This window comes from Eumetopias jubatus, unplaced genomic scaffold, assembly GCF_037043125.1.
Source record: "Eumetopias jubatus isolate StellerSeaLion01/CBP00866 unplaced genomic scaffold, mEumJub1_p1.0 scaffold_1, whole genome shotgun sequence".
Taxonomy (NCBI): domain Eukaryota; kingdom Metazoa; phylum Chordata; class Mammalia; order Carnivora; family Otariidae; genus Eumetopias; species Eumetopias jubatus.
Genome location: NW_028274807.1, coordinates 186241565 through 186259959, shown reverse-complemented (window position 1 = coordinate 186259959; position 18395 = coordinate 186241565). Strand labels below are relative to the sequence as shown.

Sequence of the window (18395 nt, the reverse complement as noted above, 5' to 3'; positions counted from 1 at the left end):
CAGATCAAAATCCAGATAATCCATTAAAAATGTAATGTCAGATCGTGAAAAGGGCTCCGGAAAAAAACTAAGAGAGCCAGGGAAAAGGGAAGGGCTGGAGCACTATTTAGAATGGTTAGGAAATGCTGCTCTAAGGAAACACTGGAGAAGAGGCCTGGAGGGAAGCAAAGCAACAAACTGTGTGGACATCTTGGGGGTGGGGTGGGGGGAGGGGGTATGCCAGCATGGGCAAATGCCCTGAGGTGGAAATATGCCTACTGTGTTTAGGGACCAGTAAGGGACCAGTATGGCAAAAGGGTATGGAGTGGGGGGCAGAAAAAGAGAAATTATGTGAATTTAGATATGTCTTTTACTTTCCAAATTTGTAAAAGCATTCGTCCAAAAGAAAATTTAATTTTTTTTTAATGTTTTGGATCTCTCTCTCCTTATTGCAAATGGAAAATTGCTTGTCCTAGCACCATTTGTTAAATCTTAGCCCACTGCTTTTACAGGTCACCTCTCTTGTACACCACTGTGCACAGAGACTCGGATCTAGTTTTGGAGGCGTCCTGGTCTGCCTCAAGGATCACTTCCTGCTCCAGCACCACATTATTTCATTTCTGTAGCCTTATGATGTATTTTACTATCTGGTGGGGCTAGAACCTCCTAAATCTTAAGTCATCTTCGCTGACATCAGACCTTGGCTGGTTCTACTTTCCAACCAATGAAAGAGCTTGAAAGTTACTTTAGTAAATTCCATGGCCCCTAGGTGATAGGAAGGAGGAGGAAGCCAAGATTATACTAATGCTCAAGTGGGGGTGGGGACCCTCTCTCCAACCTAAACTCCTAGCCCTCAATATCAACACCAATCACTTAACAGTAATCTAAACTGCTTCATGATAAGAAAGCTCATTGACTGCTAATGTGGACAGTCATTTAAATCATGTTTATCTGTTCTCTCCATGTGACATTAAGTCCTGGAGGGTGGGGCTATAATGGATCTCAAACTATATTCTCTGGACCACCACTAGCACCAGCAGCACCTAATTTATTAAGTGGAAATTAAGCACTAACTGAGAGCTAATGAATTGTAAACTCTGAACAGGAAGGGCGTAGCCCCACCACTGTTTGGATCCCTCTGGAGCTGGGCAAATAATATGGTGCTCAAAAGCCCACACCACAGTCAGAGTCCTAAGATCTAACCTTGGTGTCAAGAAAACTAATTGGGTGACCTTGGGGAAGTAACTTAAACTTGCAGCATCCAGGTCTCGTCTTGAAAGCAATGTGAATCATGGTGTCTATCTCATAAAGGGTTTCAAAGAATTAAATCTAAGAATATAAGAAACGTGCTTAGAATAGAATAGCCCTTGCCCATTGTAAATGGTCAATTCATGATAACTAATATGATAGTGATAATGAGGAAAATCTTCATTTGCTTTCATTTTATTTCAGTTAATTTATTATGAAAAGCCGACGTCCATTCATGCTGAATTTAACAGAACAGAAATCAGGGAATGGGGAAGTATAATTAATGTTAGACTTTTTCTGACTGTGTTTACAGAGAAGTGATAGGAGCTGGGGAGTGGAGTAGGTTAGCCATGGCAGGACTTTGTAGAGATGGGACCGATCTCCAGGATTATGAAGAATTTTCTAAGGGAGCCCATTTTTCTCCCCTTTGAAAGTCGATCAATTATATAACCTAGACATTAATTAAAAGCCCCAGGGCCAATAGTTCTTCCCACAAATAACTGTCTACACACTATCAGTTCATTTCGTATACATCTCCCTGGCAAAGCCCAACAAAAGCTACAAGAAGATGGATGAACTTCATAGGGTGACCCTGCGGGTCAACTGATTCAGACTGAATTCATCAATACGGACAGCAAATTCCATCCACTAATAGCAGTTTGCACAATCCCCGCCTGTTGCAAGCATTTAGCTGCACCTAGAAAAGGCAAAAGGCGGGTTCCCCACAAAGGTGCCCCAAAGTCAATACTCAGCCCTCCAGCGCCACTGTACTTTTATAGATACCATGTTTAAAAAGCCCTAGTTCGGGTGCACTGCTGAAGAATATGAAATAGTATATGCTTCCTCACCATGATTATTATTATAATGGGTTGAACAGGCCAAAAGATAGATCCACCTGGAATCTCTAAATTTGATTTTATTTTGGAAAGGGGTCTTTGCAGATGTAACGAAGTTAAGGACCTTGAAATGAGATCGTCCTGGATGAGGGTGGGCCCAAATCCAATGGCAAGGCCTTCTGAGAACAAAAGGAAACACCCTGTGATGATAGAAGCAGAAATGGGAGTGACATCTACAAGCCAAAAATGCCAAGGGCTGCCAAGAGCCACCGGAAGCTAAGATGGAGGCGCAGAGTGGATTTCCCCCCAAGAGCCTCCTAAGAGAACCCACACTCCTGACGCCTTGATCTTGGACTTCTAGCCTTCAGAACTCCCAAAGAATAAATTTCTGTTATCTGAAGTCACCCAGTTTGTACTCATTTACATAATAATACAATTATGTAAAACTCCCTATTAAAACCCTAGGAGGACACCACACCCTAATGCTGAGAGGACTCCTTTTTGGGTCATGGAGTTGCACTATTTTTTTTTTTTCCCTAAAGAAATCATTTGACTTTGTTGAATTTTCCAAATTGTCTACACGGCACATTTATTGTCCAACAATTTGATCAAAATTAATTTAAAATATGAAATAAACCTGCTTTAAAATGCTGTTATCACCAGGATTTTTTTAAAGTAAAAACCAGAATTTTCCAAAAATCTCTAGCAATTGGATATATCTACGAAACCGTTCTACCTTCCAGAACCCAGGAAAACCTATGTATGTATCCTTCCCTGTGGCTTCAAATACTCCTGGACCCAAGATGATGGAGATGTTCCTGTCATCAATTGCCTCCAAATCTGGGGCTTCATGAAGCTGAGAGGAGACTGTCATTACAACGTCCCAACAACTCAGTAAGTCACTGGAGAAGCTCCAAAGGCCAAGTCATCAAGGATGCAAATGACAGGCGCGTGCTCCTGGATGCCTGATTGTGGAACAAAAGACTTTGAGAAATTATATTACCAGAGTAATTTCATAATATCGTTGAAGAAAGAAAACACCTGCATTCTTCTAATAAGCCCCCTGGAGGCCTAATTCCTCAGCACTCGTGCGGAAGACCCACTCTGGATGTTACGTGTACACTTAATGAGCCAGTTTTTAAGAATTGTGAAAGCAGTTTCTGCATCACCAAGTAGTTTACCAAACATAAAATCAAATAACGCTCTCATTAAATGCCTTCAAGCCGTCAAATGTGTTTGTGTCTGCTTTGCAACGTGGTGTCAGAATCTGTGAAGCATTGGGGAACATAAGTTCAAAAGCACAGGTCCAAAGATGGGAGATCCTGTTTATTTTTAGCTTATCGACTCAAGCTGGGTGCAGAAGGGATGCTCTGTAAACTCCCTCCCCTGACCTCTTCTGCAGAGGTTTCCTCTAGGAAACATCCAAATGGCATTCTGCGGACTCCCAGACTCCCGCCTTTCACAGGCTCCCCACCATAGCCCAATTTAACACCAAACCTGTCAGCAAGCTGAATGGAGCCCCCTTCAATGTATGCAGATCTTATGGGGAAACTGCAAGTAGCCAGTTTCTCACCTTCCAGGCACCCTAAGCCCTCTGACTTTGTAGGATTTTCACCTTAAAGCCCCCATCCACAAACCCACTAGCCCAGGGTTCTTCAGACATTCTGTTCAGTATAGACAACAGTCCCAATCTCATGCCCAGACCACTGAGAATATGACTGTTTTTCCCAAGGTACTGTTTCTTTTTTTTGTTTTTAATTTTATTTTATTATGTTATGTTAATCACCATACATGACATCATTAGTTTTTGAAGTAGTGATCCATGATTCATTATGTGCATATAACGCCCAGTGCTCCATGCAGTACATGCCCTCTTTAATACCCATCACCGGGCTAACACATCCCTCCACTTCCCTCCCCTCTAGAACCCTCGGTTTGTTTCTGAGTCCATAGTCTCTCATGTTTCGTCCCTCCCTCCGATACCTCCCCCTTCATTTTTCCCTTCCTACTATTTTTTTTTTTTTTTTTTTACATATAATGTATTATTTGTTTCAGAGGTACAGGTCTGTGATTCATCAGTCTTATGGTACAGTTTTATATTTAGACAAGGAGACTCAAAAATGCCAGAGCTAAACATGTTGTCTTGGTTAGAACACTTGTGATCTTGAGCCCCTAAGACCTGGTTTCAAATCTTGACACCACTACTTCTTACCTGTGTGACCTAAGGCATTGTTACCTAACCTCCCTGGGTCTCAGTTTTCTCCTGTTTACAAAGTAGAAGATAAAATACATGCCTCAGAAAATTGTTCTAAGGGAGTCATGGGCTACAGCATGAAAAAAGCCAACCACACAGCAGACCCTCAACAATGTGAGCTCCTTCCAAAGAGCATCTCCCAGACAGGGAGGATTTAGCTACTTAGATGTCCTGCTCAGTGCACTTGTCCCTGCCAAGTGGCAACTTTATTCTGTTCTGCCATTCTTATCTCCTTCCATTCATGCATAATCACTCACTTGCTTCTTCAAATTAGTAGCACAAAATTAGATGTCTACAGCAGCCAGCCCGAAATGTAAATGAGTGAGGCAGGCCAAGTATAACACAATAGGGAATGGTGGGGACTATGGAAAAGTTGAACACATGTGTCCCTATCAGAAAGTAAGGGAGGAATACAAGCCCAGAATTGCTGGAAATTCTTTACTCCAAAGAAAACCCCAAACCTGATTTCTTACACGAAACATCAAATGTTGGCAACTACTTAAAATTTTAAATCTGGTACCATGGCAACAAAACATAGGTACAGGCTAGATCTTATCTCAGGAGTTTTCAGGGTAGGATCTTGGGGTTCAAATATTGTATCAATATCCTTGTTTTTCATGCCTTAGAAAAGGGAGTTTCTCCTTAATGATCATGTAAGTCCAAGTGTTTGGTGTGGCACACAACCCCAAAACCCGATACTTAATTAAGCAGGCTTGAGTAACATGGATTAAGTATTGCCTTGATGATGAGTGGCTTTCATCTTGGACATGAATTTTCATGGTCCGGTTGGTGGGTACAAGGCACAAAAAAGGTCCCTTTTTATATACTGACCCCGAGGCAAAATTTAAATGTTGTCTTTTTGTTACGGTTTGCAAACCGTTTTTAACAAATACCATATGCACACTTCATTTAAGCAAATAGACTGTGAGGGTATAAGGTCCAATTCTAAACTCCACTTCATCTGAAGTATATTTGTCTGCAGGTAAGTGTGTGAGGTGAATCTGCTCTTCCATCTGGAATACTCATTCCTTTAGAACCTGAACTCCCACATGGTTGGGGGGCGGGGGGGGGCTTGGAGACTCCATCTCTTCTGACTGAAGTTCATAGAACTAGGATCATCACAGCCATTTAACAAACGAAGCGGGCGGGATTTGTTCTCTGTCACTGAATCTCCAATTTCCAGGGCCATAAACCCATACCTTTCTACTCCTTTTTTTTTTTTTTTTAAAGGTTTATTTATTAGAGAGAGAGAGAGAGAAAGAAGGGTGGGGGAAGACTGTGACGGGGGGGAGGGATAAAGCAAGAGAACCTTCAAGCAGATTCCCCACTGAGCACAGAGCCCAATGAGGAGCTCGATTTCACAGCCCGTGAGATCATGCTATGAGCTGAAACCAAGAGTCAGATGCTTAACCAACTGAGCCCCAGGCACTCCTGCCTTCCTACTCCTTACCCAATTCTGCTCTCCATCTTTCTTTTGACCACAAACCTACGGGGCTTACGTTACACACCCCACACAATGTTCCATGCTCTATCCCATGCAATCCTCCTGACAACTTCATAATAATAATATCATTCCCATTTTTCAGATGAGAAAACCAAGGAAGGCTCAGAAAGGTTAAGTCACGTTTTCAAGGATTCTTAGCTAGTAAAAGGCAGAACCAAAACTACAATACCAGCAAAATGTCTTCAAAGCCTGTCCCTTTAACCACTCAGCCTTAATGTTCCCACATAAGCCCTTATCCACTTCATAGAAGTTTTTATGACACTGCCTCAAAGTATACATTTCTCCCCAGAGATCACCCCCCATGGCTCTCCCATACACAACGCAGGTAGAATCCTTTTGATCTCCAAATGTTCAATGCTCTGGGAATCATTCCCTCTAGGGAATGCTCCCTCTGTCCCACAGGGAATTCCCTCCGGGGTTCTCATTAAGGGCAGAGTTAAAGGATAACCTTACAGCTTTTTGAACCAAGAGACCACAAAATAACACATTTATGAGATTCCCCCTCATCCCCACCAACCTTAAACAACAGAAGCAGAAGGATGAATGACAACCTTTCAACAGAATGTGAGTACCACTTTCCAGATTAAAGACAAATAAAATGTATTTTGAAAAAAAAAAAAGATGACTGACATCAGCACTCTGTGTTTTCTCACTATTCATCGGGTACAAATGGTCACTCAGGGTGATTAAACAAGGATTAATTACAAGGTTGCTATACCAGCTGAGATGTTTCAAAGTTTCAGCCTGAAGAACACATAAATATACGCACATTTTTTCAATGGCAGGGGTGGAATTTGGCACCATCTATTTGGAGGACAATTTGACAAGAGCTCCACGTAGCCCTGTTGTAGCATAAGAAAAGCTATCATCATAGAGTATATAATCAGGAACGATGGAAAACAACCAAAGTGGCCATGAGCAGACAATTTTCAATTCACTGATCACCCATACACTGGATTCTAAAAGCTAGTAAATGTATTAGGTTCGATTTTTTTTGCTCTTTATATAATGGCATGCAAAGATGTCCAAAAAATTTCTAATTCTTAAAGTATGCTACAAAAGACCATATACAATGTATATGTTCTCTAAAATCTTATGAACAAATAATAATTTGAATGAATCTGAGGAAATAATAACCAAGCCATACGCAATAGATCTCGAGATGTCTAGCTGTGGGGTCCGCAGACTTTCAGCACAGGGCCACGTGGTCAACTCTTTCAGTTTCCTGGACCACAAGGGCTGTCTCAGCTACCAGATTCTGCTATTGCAAAAGCCACCAGAGAGGATACTAAAGGAAGGGGCATGGCTGTGTCCCATTAAAACTCTATTTATGGACTTAAAATGTAAATTTTATACAATTTTTATGTGCCACAAAATGTTATTCTTCTTTTGATTTTTTTCCCCCAATCACTTAAAAATAGGAAAACTATTCTTGGCTAGTAGGCTATACAAAATCAGGTAGCAGCCTGATTTTGTCCCACTGGCTGTGGTTTGCTGACCCCTGCTCTCAGAGGTGTAATTAAGGGTTTTCTTCTGTGTGCTGTGTAAGTTTTATATGTGTATGTGTGGGAAGGTGTGTGATTTTAAAGTACTTTATAATAGCCACGCCTTATTTCAAAATCAGAGATAATAATACGGACATACTGGGATGAACTAACAGCTTCCTTCACAAGAAACATCCTACGAAGGTGCTGAAGTTTCCATCAAGCATATTATCAAATGCCAGGGACCTAAAGTGAGCCAAACAGCAAGCTTCTGAGCTGCTAAGGATCCTTCCCTACTTTGAAGATTCCAGGCATGCGTCTTGGGTGCACACACACCCCATCTCCTTTCACCCCCACCCTTTTCTTGGCCCTTCAACTGACCGAGACAATGTTTTTCCTCCCCAAGCAAAATAATCAGTGGGAACCCATTTCTTAGCCAAATTACAATCCACTAAAGGGGAGGAAATCGGAGGGAGAGACAAACCATGAGAGACTATGGACTCTGAGAAACAATCTGAGGGTTCTAGAGGGAAGGGGGGGTGGGGGGATGGATTAGCCCAGTGATGGGTATTAAGGAGGACATGTACTGCATGGAGCACCGGGTGTTATACAAAAACAATGAATCATGGATCACTATACACTACATCAAAAACTAATGATGTATGGAGACTAACATAACATAATAAGATAAAAATTAAAAAAAAAAATCCACTAAAGGAAACCAGGCCAGCATCTCCCCAGATCATCACCCGAGTCATCAATCAACACAACTGCCAGGGCAACTAAGATGCTTTTCGAGGCAGTCTTGGCTGACCCAGTGAGCGCTGCCTCTGGGGTGGCTGAGTGGGGCCAAAGCAACCTGCTTGGAAAGGCCTCCGGTTGTGGCTGTCCGGAGACAAACCGTTCTGCCTAACTAAAACCACCTCACAAAACTACCACTGGTCTGAGTTTTCCACATCAGCTGCTCTTCAAAGTGCAACTCCAGGAGGCTTATTCTAAAAGCCTGTCTTTTAATACTCAAGTCGAATCTACATTTATCAGCAAAGCTGAAACGTTAAAGGGATTACAAGGAGCTTAGAATCCACTGGCGGTGCATTGATCTGGTCTTGCAAGCCTCATCTCCACATGCCCTTTAGAAATGGCTTTGGTCTATCCCCTGGTTCTTTGGCTGTCTTTGATTTCTGTACCAATCTCATCCAGGTTGAAGGGGAGGTTTCCTCTGGTTCTAATTCCAAAAGGTTCTCACACTCCTTTCTTCTAAAACCAAGTAAAGCTACTTGCATATTCCCCTACAGAGTGGTACAGACCAGTGATTGGCAAACATTTTCTGTAAACGGCGAGACAGTAAATGTTTTTGGCTTTGTAGGCCAAATGATCTCTGTTGCAAATACTGAACTCTATCACTATAGCAAGAAAACAGCCATAGAGAGTATGCAAACAAATGCACTTGACTTTGTTCAGATAGCTATTTATGGGCACTGAAATTTGAATTTCATATAATTTTCCTAGGTCGTGAAATATCCCTAATTTTTTTTCCAACCATTTTTTTAAAGATTTTATTTATTTATTCATGACAGACACACACACACACAGAGAGAGAGAGAGAGAGAGAGAGAGAGAGAGAAAGCAGAGGGAGAAGCAGGCTCCCAAGGAGCAGGGAGCCCGATACGGGACTCGATCCCAGGACCCTGGGATCATGACCTGAGCCGAAGGCAGACACTTAACCCTCTGAGCCACCCAGGCGCCCCCAACCATTTTTTTTTAAAGATTTTATTTATTTATTTTAGAGAGAGAGAAAGAGAGAGAGCAGGGTGAGGAGCAGAAGAGGGACAAGCAGACTCTGCACTGAGCACAGAGCCTGATGCGGGGCTCCATCTCATGACCCTGAGATCATGACCTGAGGGGCAACCAAGAGTCGGACACTCAAACCGACTGAGCCACCCAGGCTCCCCATTTTTTTTTCCAACCATTAAAAAAAATGTTAAAACCATGTATGTCTTATAAGTCATACAAAACAGGTAAAGGGTCAGATTTGGCCAGCAAGACTTAATTTGCCGACCCCGGGTCCAGACTGTTGCTATTCAAAGTGAGTTCCCTGGACCAGCAGCATCAGCATCACCTGGGAGCTTCCTAGAAACGCAGAATCTTAGGCCGATGCCTGAATCCTGTTCAGTCGGAATCTGCATTTGAATAAGATGCCTTGGGAATTCACATGCCAGCCAAGTTTGAAAAGTCCTGGTCCAGACACAGAATTCTGCAGTCAGACAAGTCTGGAATACCATCCACTGGCTGGCTATAGAATCTAGGCAAATTGTTTGACCCCAAGAGACTCAGTTTCCTTATCTATTAAAACAGGTAAAAATAACTGCGCCATCTCCAAGGACCGCTGTCAGGGCAAGACAAGAAAGATAGAACGCTTGCCTGACATTGTCAGAGCTTTCAAAATGGTAGCTACTACTACAGAAGCGTACTGTTTTTAAGGTCATTGAGAGAGGAGCATGCTTATTCAGGGTTTACAAACTCCAATCACTTCCAGTATGGGACAGGTTGCCTAAATATCTGAAGAGGCCCTTCAGTGCAACTGGAATGTCAGAGACAACGGCAAGCCAAGGTCACATCCACCTGAAGAAAAACCACTCATAGGCTGCCAAGGTAGCAAAGGAAGCTCCTTGCTACCACATCGTTGCATTTTCAAAGAGAAGCTGGAAACCTGGATTTTAATGTTATAAAAAGCCCTCTTACTTAACACACTGTGCAGACCAAAGAAAATCCACCTGCGGGCTGGATGTGACCAGAGAGCCCTCTGCCTTACAACAGAGAGATAACAAGAGGCAGTAAGTCACCAGAAAATGAACCAGGGTCTTAGAGCTAAATTCTGGCTCATTCTCCCTAGTCAGGAGACCTGGGACAGATTATTTAACAATTCGGAGCCTCAGTTTCCTCATCAGGGAAATCCCCACATCTACCTTGGAGAGTTTGGTGAGGACGAACTAGAAATGTATATAATAGTGGAGGTACAGCTCGGGACAGGGTAAGCGCCCATCCTTGTCATGGCTGATGTTTTGGCGTTATTATTACTGTTTTTATTCATCGAGCCTTGGCATTTGCAGGGCAAATCTTCCCTGCAAAAATGGCTATTTTTCTCTCCCTGCTCAAACTGGTTGCAAACAAGCAGCTCAATTAATCCCCACTGAGCATGCTGTCTCGTAGTACACGGAGAGCTTAGTTATTAATGATTTTGTTCTGGCCGCAGTCCATGAAGATGCCTTAATATTCCTCTTAATGAAACTTCCCTCTGGTGCCCGGCCACTGCGGGGTTGGCTCTAGGCTGCTTTGAGGTGCTGCTTCTTTGTGGCCAGGTCACCTGCAGGCAACAGTGCTTACTTTTGCTCTCCACCTGCCCTAGATCAGGTGGAGAGCACTGCGCTTGACAACAGTGAGCCCTCCTAGGGGTTTTTTTTTTTTTTTCTTTAGAAACCCTACAAACCCGCACATTTGCCACCTACAGGTGTGGGTGATAACAGAAACGGGGAAAGAGTATTGTAACTCAGGGAAATCCCCACGAACTCTAAGAGCCTTCCACGGGACCTTTGGCATTTTTCCTCACACGGAGGAAGCCCCAAAGTACAGAGAACAATCCGGCATCCAAAGGGCTAGGTGTTAGAACTTCCCATTTCTCTCTCTTTAAGGAGCACAGCAATCAGCTGGGGATCTTGTTAAAAGCTCAGACTCTGGTTCAGTAAGTCCAGGGCAGGGCCTGTGATTTTGCATTTCTAGCAAGCTCCCAGGAGATGGTGATAACAGCTGGTTCCCGCCCCAGGTTTGAATCAACAGGGTTCCTCCTCCTGCACTTGCTTCATCTAGGTCCCTGCTCAAATGTCACCTCCTCTGAGAGTCCCTTCCTGACCACCTTATCTAAAATGTAATTATTTGTTGAATGAGGGCAGGAATCCTGTCTGGTGTGTTCTTTGCTATATCCCCAGCACCAGCAGAGAGGCAGGCACGAAACACGCACTCAAATATTTGTTCAGTAGAGAGATCCCACTTTGACAACGGAGGGAAATGAAACTCAGGGAGCCCAAGCCATTTGCTGAAGGTCACACAGCTTGTCAAAGCCAGAGCAAGACAGCGGGGCCAGCTCCAACTGGACTTCAAAGCCTTAGCTCCCTCCACTACACCAGAGGAGGAAGCAAAGTTTGTTTACAACACGTTTCCTCCCCTAGAACGTTCCTGCATCCAGTACCTTTGAGCTGGATGCAGGGCCTCCATTCTGTTCTACTTTGGGGAGGTGCCTGCTGGTGGGCAGTGGATCGGAGAGGACCAGTGTGGAAGCAGAGATGCGAGAGGAGAGGCCACGCGGTAATGTTTAGGGTGCCTTGGTACTCTGGGGTAAGGGAAATTCTCTTTGGGTCAGACCCAAAGGAGCCTTTCAGCCTCCGTCAGGCCAGCCTTTTGCTCCTCTTGGGGCACAACGGTCTCTCCCAGGGGTTCACAGCCTCCCCAGTCAGAGGAGTGGAAAGTGAGCACACTGTGGGCTCCAAACTGCCAAAAAAGAACATTGTGCTGTCCCCCAGGAATAGCTGTCCCTCTTCTCCAAAAGGTCACCAGAAAATACGCCCATGGGGAAAAAGGAGGGAGCAAAAGCAAGGAGCTGTTTCCTTTCCAGCAATGGGCGGAAATACCATAAAAACCCCATTCATGGAGCCCCAGTGAAGCCTTTCTGCTGTCAATGGGGAAACTGCTTCTGCATGAAAACCCGTCTCAGCCTCATGAAAGGGTCTCTCTCCAAAAGAAAGGCTCCCTCATGGGCTGAAAAGACAACACTTGTTTTCCCCGTCACAAAAATCAACTGGATTAAAACGGCTGAAGGTTCTCCAAGAAACTGTGGTCATGAATGTCTACCGTAACCTGGACACCCAGCAGCCTCAAACGGGCTACTGAGGCCTCCTCCCAAGCAGCAGTTGAGAGGAAGCTAAAAATAATTACCAAACGTAGCCACTAGTTACCGTAAGCCTGATCCTGGGCAAACAATGGGTTTTCCATATCTCATTTAACCCCTCCAGTCATGCTGTGAGCTGAGTACCATGATTATTCCCACCTGATGGTTGGGGAACCAAGAACTAGGGAGACCAAGTGACTCACTGGAGGCCAGAGGTCACACAGAAGAAAGGAGGCGCGTCAGGCCACAACCCCACACTGCACACCACCCCACAGACCTCTGGTCAGGTGACCCCAAGGCTCCTGAGGAGGGGAGGAGCTGGGAAAGCACTCTCCTCTTCTTGACTCTGCCTTTCCTACCCCCATGAGAGCACCAGAGAGATGGGAAAGGAAGCCAGCAGTCCTGCCATACTGGATTGGGTTTACAAAGTCACACTCCTATACCCATTCCATGGATCACCTACTTTCACATTTGGGATGCGCAAGGGGCCAGCTCAGACCACACCTATTTGGGCTACAAAACCGGCAGTGATGGGTGCCTCTTTCTGCCCATTACATATTTATAAGGTCGCCTGGCCTTGCCTCTGACACAGAAGTTATTAAATGCTTGGGAGCCATAAGGGCTGCGCTCAGCGCCTTGAAACAAAGCAAAGAGGCTACCAGACCCGTCAGAGGCAGGAACAAAAGCATTTCATTTCTGAAGGAGCCGGCTGGGAGTTTCCTTGGAACTGGGTGACCAGCACACATTACCATTTGGGAGAAAGTAGAGAAGCACACACAGAGGGGTAAAATAAAATCAAAGCAGGCTTTCCCCCCCTTGTGCCCAGAAACCGCCCCTTCAAAGGGCCATATGAGTGGTGGGGAAAAGGGAAAGATGCACTCATCAAAGAGAGAACACTTTAGGATGTCGTCTCCGACATTCTCCTGTCACTGGTTCTTCCTTTTCATGAAGTCGCCAAGAAGGATCCGCCTCATCTTACATCATCAAACTGAGAGTCTGCAAGGCTGCACCCCAACTTTTTCCAATCAGAGCCCCAGCAGCCACATGCAACGGGAGGGCACCCCGATGCCGCATCTCCCAAACATAATCATTCCAATCCAGGCTGGGGCTGCCTGGAAGTCAACAGTCACGGCCCATTAATAAGAAACATCTGGCCACCGAAGAGGGTTGACACAGTGCAGGCGGGCAGTAGTGGATTTGTGGGTGGGACCCAGAGCTACAGGGGCTGAACTGGAAAACACCAGCTAGTCTGGGGTATCCTCCACACGCTGCGCCGCGCTGTGGCCCTTGGAGACACTGCCATGCCCAAGTTGAGCCGTTTGGGGCTGAGCAACTTAGATACACAGAGTGTGGGTAGGAGGGACTCAAAACTCTCCCATCAGGGAAATGCAGCCTGAGCCCAGCTCTCCTGCATCCCCCAGTGTCTGGCCACCACTTCCACCTTTCAATATTTGTAGCAGATGTAGCCCCAGTCTTAAAGGAACAGCCTTTGCATTCTTTCCATGTGACTTATAAGTGAGATTTACAAAAGGAGATAAATATAGGCGTTTGTGTGTGTGTGTGTGTATAGACATATGTTTCCCCACTCCCCACCCCCTAATTGTTATGCCTTTAGGAATCGGATTTAACGCATCCTACCTCCATTTATGCAAGGCGAACCCGGGGCACTGGTCACCACAGGCGTTACATGGCTGGCCTCTCTCTATCCGCCCCAGTCCAGTCAACTTCAAAACAAAAAGACAACACAACCATGTTTCCACCACGGGGGCTCCCTCCAAAGCCCCACTGGCGTCCCAGGCAGAATGACCTGCCCCTCCCACCCCACCGTATCAAATTTGCCTCCAACGTTCCTCTCCGTTGTGGGGATGCGGGGCGGGGTGCTGCCGGCGCCCCAGGGGTGGTCTCCCTCGTGGGGAAGGGTGTGTGGACCCGGGCTGGCTACCCTCTGGCGTGGGCACCAAGCCACCAAGAAATGGTCATGGCTGGGGCTTTGTCTCCCCCAGACACCTTGGTCACGGGTTTCTAAGAAACAAAAGCAAGACCTTTCTGTTCCCCTGGGTCCCTGAGAAGCGACCATCGCTCATTCGCCTTGAGCCATGCCGGTGCTCCCGGGAAGAGGGCAGCACAAGACACCCCAAAACACAGCCCAAAGTCAAGTCCGCGGCTAGAGCTACAAGAGGCTGGACGGTGGAGCTTAGATACTGTGATTCCGACCTGCCTTACGGGAAAAGGCGAGGGAGGGGTCTTTCCCGGGCGCCCCCACACTATGACACACAGGGCCACCGCTCTGGGTCTCGCTCTCGCCCAGACCGGGTTTCCGGACTTAACCCTTTCGGCGCCTTCCAGCGCTCCCGCGCGCCCCGGACACGCCCCTGCCCTCGGGGCCGGCTTACCTGGGGCCACAGGTGCGCGGCCGCCGCGCGGAGGGAAGCTGGGCAGGGGCGCTCGCGGAGGCCCGGGGGCTGGGGGGACCCAGAGATCGGCCCTGCTCAGGTGGGGGATACTCACCGAGCGGCTGGAGAGTCTTTTCCGGGAGCTCCGGCTGAACATGGCCGGGCACCTCCTGCACGCAGCGCCGTCGGTCGGTCGGTCCGCACCGCGGCCGGGAGGGCGGGTCGCCTGGGCGGGCACGCTCGGCGGCCGGTGGCCTGGTTGTCTCCGCCTCGCAGCCCCGGGCTCGCTCCGGAGCGCACGCCTCCCCCGCCTCCCTTGCTGGTGCCTCTCGCTCTCCCGCCCGCAGGTCCCTCCCTCTCTCCCGGCATCCCCCCCGCCTCCCCGGGTTCGCCCCGCGGGCCGCGGGCTCTTCCCATCCCTCCCCCGCACCGGCTGCGCCTACTCTCTCCCTTCCCCGGCTTCCCCGCCCGCCGGCCGCCGCCACCTCGCTCCCGCACCTGGGCCCGCCCACAAGGGCTCGTCCCTCACCCCAGGCGAAGTTCGGGCAGGGACCACTTGAAGGCCCCCTGTTGCTTTGGCCTGGGTAGCGGCTGGAGGTGGAGGGATGAGGGGTTAAGTTTTTTTTAAATGAAGGTAGAATTCACATACAGTAAAATTCCCCCCTTGTGGTGCACAATTCTACCAGTTTTGACAAATTCACACAGACCTGTTAACAGCCAGCACATTCAAGAACAGTCCCATCGTCCTCCAAAATGGACTGTTTTAAAAAGTTTTGTGACATGGGGCGCCCGGGTGGCTCAGTTGGTTAAGCGACTGCCTTCGGCTCAGGTCATGATCCCAGGCTCCTGAGATCGAGTCCCGCATCAGGCTCCCTGCTCAGCAGGGAGTCTGCTTCTCCCTCCGACCCTACCCCCTCTCATGCTTTCTCTATCTCATTCTCTCTCGCAAATAAATAAATAAAATATTTTAAAAAAAAAAGTTTTGTGACATGCCTGGAATGCGTTCACTCCTTACGGTAGATGAGGAGAAGAAGGACGACAGATGCCCCCACCCGCCCAGCGCCTGGAATACAGCACAGTAACTGTTGAACCCTTGCAGGGCAAGCTTTGACGCACCCCCTCCCCCCACCACGCGCCCATGCGTTTCCCACCACTTGGTAGCTGGTGATCTTCCCAAAGCAACTGACTTTGTGATTCTGTCTCCTTATCGAATAAAAAAAAGATACAACAAGAGTCCTAATCTCACAATGTTGTTGAGAGAGCTGAGTGGGCAGCACAGGTTAGAGTTGTTATAGATGTTATAACAGGCACAGACTAAGGGCTCATTAGAGATTAGCTGTCAAAGAAAAAAAAAGTTTGCAAGTCTGAGCAGTATAGGCCCTGGTGTCCACTTCCCATTGATGTTTCCGCTGAAATACCACCTCCCCTGAGAAAACTTCCCTGACCCCCTATTGTAACATCTCACACACAGACACTCCCTCATACCACCCATGGCATACACTGAAATGATCTTGTTTACTTATTTATTTGCCCTCACCCACCCTTGTTCACTTTAGTGGCTCTAGGGTCTCTAACAGCACCTGCACAATGTGAGGACTCCATAAATGTCAAATGTCTTGTCATTGTCAAAAAGGTATTTCTCTGGGCTTAGGCACTGAGGCTGAGAGCTGAAAAGCTGTGTGCTTGGGCTAATAGCAAATTAGTGGCAAGGCCAGTCTATCTATACCCCAAACGCAAAAGAACGGGGACGTGACCCAGCTTAGATACTTGCTGTCTATCAGTGTTTGCTGATGATCATCAATGCCTAGAGAGTAAGGTTTGATTTGAGTTCCAGGCCAGAACAAGGGTGAGGAAAGTGCAGAGTGAAATTTACAGGCGGCCCAAAAAACTCAGTAACTGAGATAAATAATACTTTTATGCACTATTTTAAAGAATCGTAATTGATGCAACAAAGTCAACAATTTAAATGAAGACCAGATCCTACTCTGTACTTACCCGTCCCTCCTTCACTCACCTCACTATAATCCTTGCTCTGAAAAAAATACTCCAACACTTAGGGACCTAAAGGGTAGATTCCTTTATATTGCTTTTATGTATTTACCCAACACCCCCCCACCCAGCACCAGTAGATGGTACACTTGCAGAGAGTAAATGCCATGGCTCATTCATCTCTTTATTTGCACAGGCCTAGCACAGGCTCTGGCTCATTTCAAATGCTTGACAAATGTTTGTTAAATGACTAAAGAGAAGGCAGTAGCTTTGGTAGAGGTGGGGGGCAGGGGTGGGAGCAATTAAAACCCCAGGTGAATAATCAGTACAGGTGCAGAAGGCTCACCTGGCCTTCTCAGCAGGGCGACTGCATTCCCTGCTCCATGCTGCACTGTGCATGGCCTTCTAACTGACAGGTGTGGGTCGGGAGGACCATGTTCTCGCTGTGGATATTGCCTGCTTGTATTTTAATTATGAAAACTGTTGGCGAAGGTCAGGAACAAAACCAATGCATTACAAGTTTCTAACAGACGGAAAAACGTATCCTGAGGAAGCAGCACCTTCTTCAAATTCCCTGGAAGGAAGTACAAGGGCAGGGGGCAATCGTCTTGCCTCTGGATAGACGTGGCTGGTGAAGGATGTAACAGTAATTATGCCCTTGGGGAAAGTGGTGTGGGTGATCTGGGCATTTCACTTTTGTTTCTTGGTTAAAGAGGAGAGGCCAAGAAGATGTAAGGGGTCTCCACATGTTGTCTGATCGAGCCACATGCATGGGGTCCAATTTCACCTCCTAAACAGAGCACCAAGGGCTTCCCCTGACATCGGCCATAAAAAACACCCCTGACATCGGCTGGGCGTCCAGCTCTTGATTTCGCTCTGGTCATGACCTCAGGTTTTGAGATCAAACCCCAAGTCACGTGCTCTTTGTCTCTCTCAAATAAAGTCTTAAAATAAAAAATCCTGGAATTAATGTAACATTGTATGTTCATCATACTTCAACTTTTTTTTTTAAAGCAGTAAAACTAAAAAATTTTTTAAATTTTTTTAAAAAAGATTTTATTTATTTATCTGAGACACAGCAAGAGAGGGAACACAAGCAGAGGGAGTGGGAGAGGGAGAAGCGGGCTTCCTGCTGAGCAGGGAGCCTGATGTGGGGCTTGATCCGAGGACCCTGGGACCATGACCTGAGCTGAAGGCAGACGCTTAACGACTGAGCCACCCAGGCGCCCCTAAAAAAAAATTTTAAATCACCCCCTGCTGAATGAGTCCCCCTTGGCTTATCTTCTCTGAACAGGAGGCTGTTCTCCATGGGCTTACTTACACCTGAGGCTCACGTTTGAGAAGCAGTGTCTTACTTCTCTAGTCAACAAGCATTTTATCTTGCTTAGGAAGATAAAGTTTGGTAACTCGGGAATGAAAACTCAATTTCACTGTCAGCTGTAGGTGAACAGTAGACAATTTATTTTGCTTTATATCGCTGCATTTACCCTCCATAGACCTCTTTGATGTGTGCTCTTTCCTCATCTCTCAAGGCAGTGCAATTACTCATGGAACCTGGAGAAATCCTCATACATGATTACTGACATGGAAAACGCCTTTGCTATCATACAAAGTTCGGAAAACAAAACCAGTAGAGGCTGTCTGGCTTTAATTCGTCTTAAAATACGCATCAAGAGACTGGAAAGAGACACACAAAATAAGTTTTTTTTATTTTTGCCTTTTAAATTTATTTCCTGTAATGAACATATGCTCATTTTTATAATCAGAAA

At 46.3% G+C, this 18395-nt stretch overlaps 1 protein-coding gene across 2 annotated transcripts in view; it reads right to left on the bottom strand.

Annotated features, from left to right (window-relative positions):
* Window positions 1-14794, bottom strand: part of PRICKLE2 (prickle planar cell polarity protein 2) — a 309331-nt gene extending 294537 nt beyond the window's left edge. Inside the window, exons 1-2 of one of the 2 annotated variants that reach the window (XM_028110449.2) lie at window positions 14638-14794; window positions 13883-13968 (exon numbers count right to left, since the gene is read on the bottom strand). Coding sequence is in view for 1 of the 2 variants with exons in the window: in XM_088027678.1 (XP_087883804.1) it covers window positions 13883-13968; window positions 14753-14794 (128 nt within the window). In the remaining variant the exon portion in view is untranslated. The remainder of the gene's footprint in view (window positions 1-13882; window positions 13969-14637) is intronic. The other variant, XM_088027678.1, reaches the window with a different exon arrangement.
* Window positions 14795-18395: the final 3601 nt, after the last annotated feature.